At 39.3% G+C, this 1,500-nt stretch overlaps 1 protein-coding gene across 1 annotated transcript in view; it reads right to left on the bottom strand.

The window, feature by feature from the left end:
• Positions 1-1,500, bottom strand: part of LOC107723969 (protein brambleberry-like) — a 15,085-nt gene that overhangs the window by 2,218 nt on the left and 11,367 nt on the right. Inside the window, exon 11 of the mRNA XM_016532702.1 lies at positions 1,086-1,207. Coding sequence (XP_016388188.1) covers positions 1,086-1,207 — 122 coding nt within the window. The remainder of the gene's footprint in view (positions 1-1,085; positions 1,208-1,500) is intronic.

A 1,500-nucleotide genomic window follows, 5' to 3' on the forward strand; every position in this document is an offset into this window, starting at 1 on the left:
CAAAAGATATTTGCGTTTTGCGAGGGAACGCAAATATCTTTGCGAGAGAACGCAAAGTTTATCGAGGGAACGCAAAAAATCTGACAAATATTTTTTCCTCCCACCCCAAATTTTTTCACTCAATCTGATTTTTTCCCACCACCACGTCCCTTTAGGGGCTCCGTAGTTTCGGTTCATTTTTGATGCGCTCAAGTTCACAGGGATCGAGACGGCAGAGATAGTATCCTGTCTGGTTTCATTATTTTACAGCGCACAACGTTTAGTTGTTATTGTGAGTGTACACAAACAAATGTAGACCCTTAACCGATTAGAACGATGTAATTATTCTTGTCTGGCTACGCCACTGTTCTAAAGCGTTACATTTCTTTAACTTCACTGTACTACTTAAAGTTAGTGGCACGTTAGAGTAGTCGCGCGCTCTCAGATGCGGCTCTATGTGTGCGCGCTTTGGGTGCGAGTTCACAGAGAGCGTGCAAGTACTGAATTGAGCACTTGAATGTTTAAAATTGTAAGACTCAAAAGCATGTGCAAATGATACATTACGTCATCTGTCCTGAGCGTCTTTCACGCGGAAATATTTGCGGGAATTTTCTGTTACAAGCGCGGAAACTGCGGGAATCAGAAGAATTATGCGCAATCCCGCGCTGAAATTCAAGCCCTGTAGTTGTTAAGTTTAGGTATTGGGTATTAGTGATGTAGAATATGGTTATGCAGAATAAGTGCTTTAGAAGTACTAATAAACAGCCAATATTTTTATAATAGGCATGCTAATAAGCAACTAGTTAATAGTGAGAATTGGTCACTATACTAAAGTGTTACCAATTTTTGTATCATGAATTTTATTTATGTACTAAGAAGTTTGTCTCAGGGCTGCATTGCTTTATTACAGACGACTGCTACTCATGTGTGTAATGATTGCAGTCAGTTGACTAAAATGGGAAGAAAAAAACGATACATTTCAAGGTTAAAATTTTTTTCTTCAAGGCCTATTAAATTTCCTGTTTGATTACAGTAGACAAAGTAACACAAAACAGTAAACGAGAATCAAATCTATGCATAAATTGAATCCAACAACAACAACTCACTGCTCCAATGCTGTGGCGATTCTTGAGTCTGGGGGTTGAATGGTTGGGTGTGCCTGTGATTAGATGACTGAACTTTGGACCATGAGACTGAGATGGGGACATGGACAGCATGTATGGATCACCTACACCAAGAAAGGGAGGGGAGAAGGGGAGAGAGAGATATGTAAAATTATATATAAAATCTAGATAATTTACATTTCCTGAAGAAGATGAGAGTTATGGTTATGTGTGTGAAAACCCACTACTATGATGCTAGTGGTTGTGTGTGGGGTGTTTCTAGGGAGTTTTCTAGTTGGTTGCTCACTACTCTAGGTCAACAGAGCCCACCCAAAGTCTTTATGGCCTTGCAAATACTGCAAAGTTTTGATAACCAGGGATTGTGATTTTTTTTTTTTTTTTTTGGGGGAGGTAAAAA

This window comes from Sinocyclocheilus rhinocerous, unplaced genomic scaffold, assembly GCF_001515625.1.
Source record: "Sinocyclocheilus rhinocerous isolate Xijiao unplaced genomic scaffold, SAMN03320098_v1.1 scaffold63, whole genome shotgun sequence".
NCBI classification, from domain to species: Eukaryota; Metazoa; Chordata; class Actinopteri; order Cypriniformes; family Cyprinidae; genus Sinocyclocheilus; species Sinocyclocheilus rhinocerous.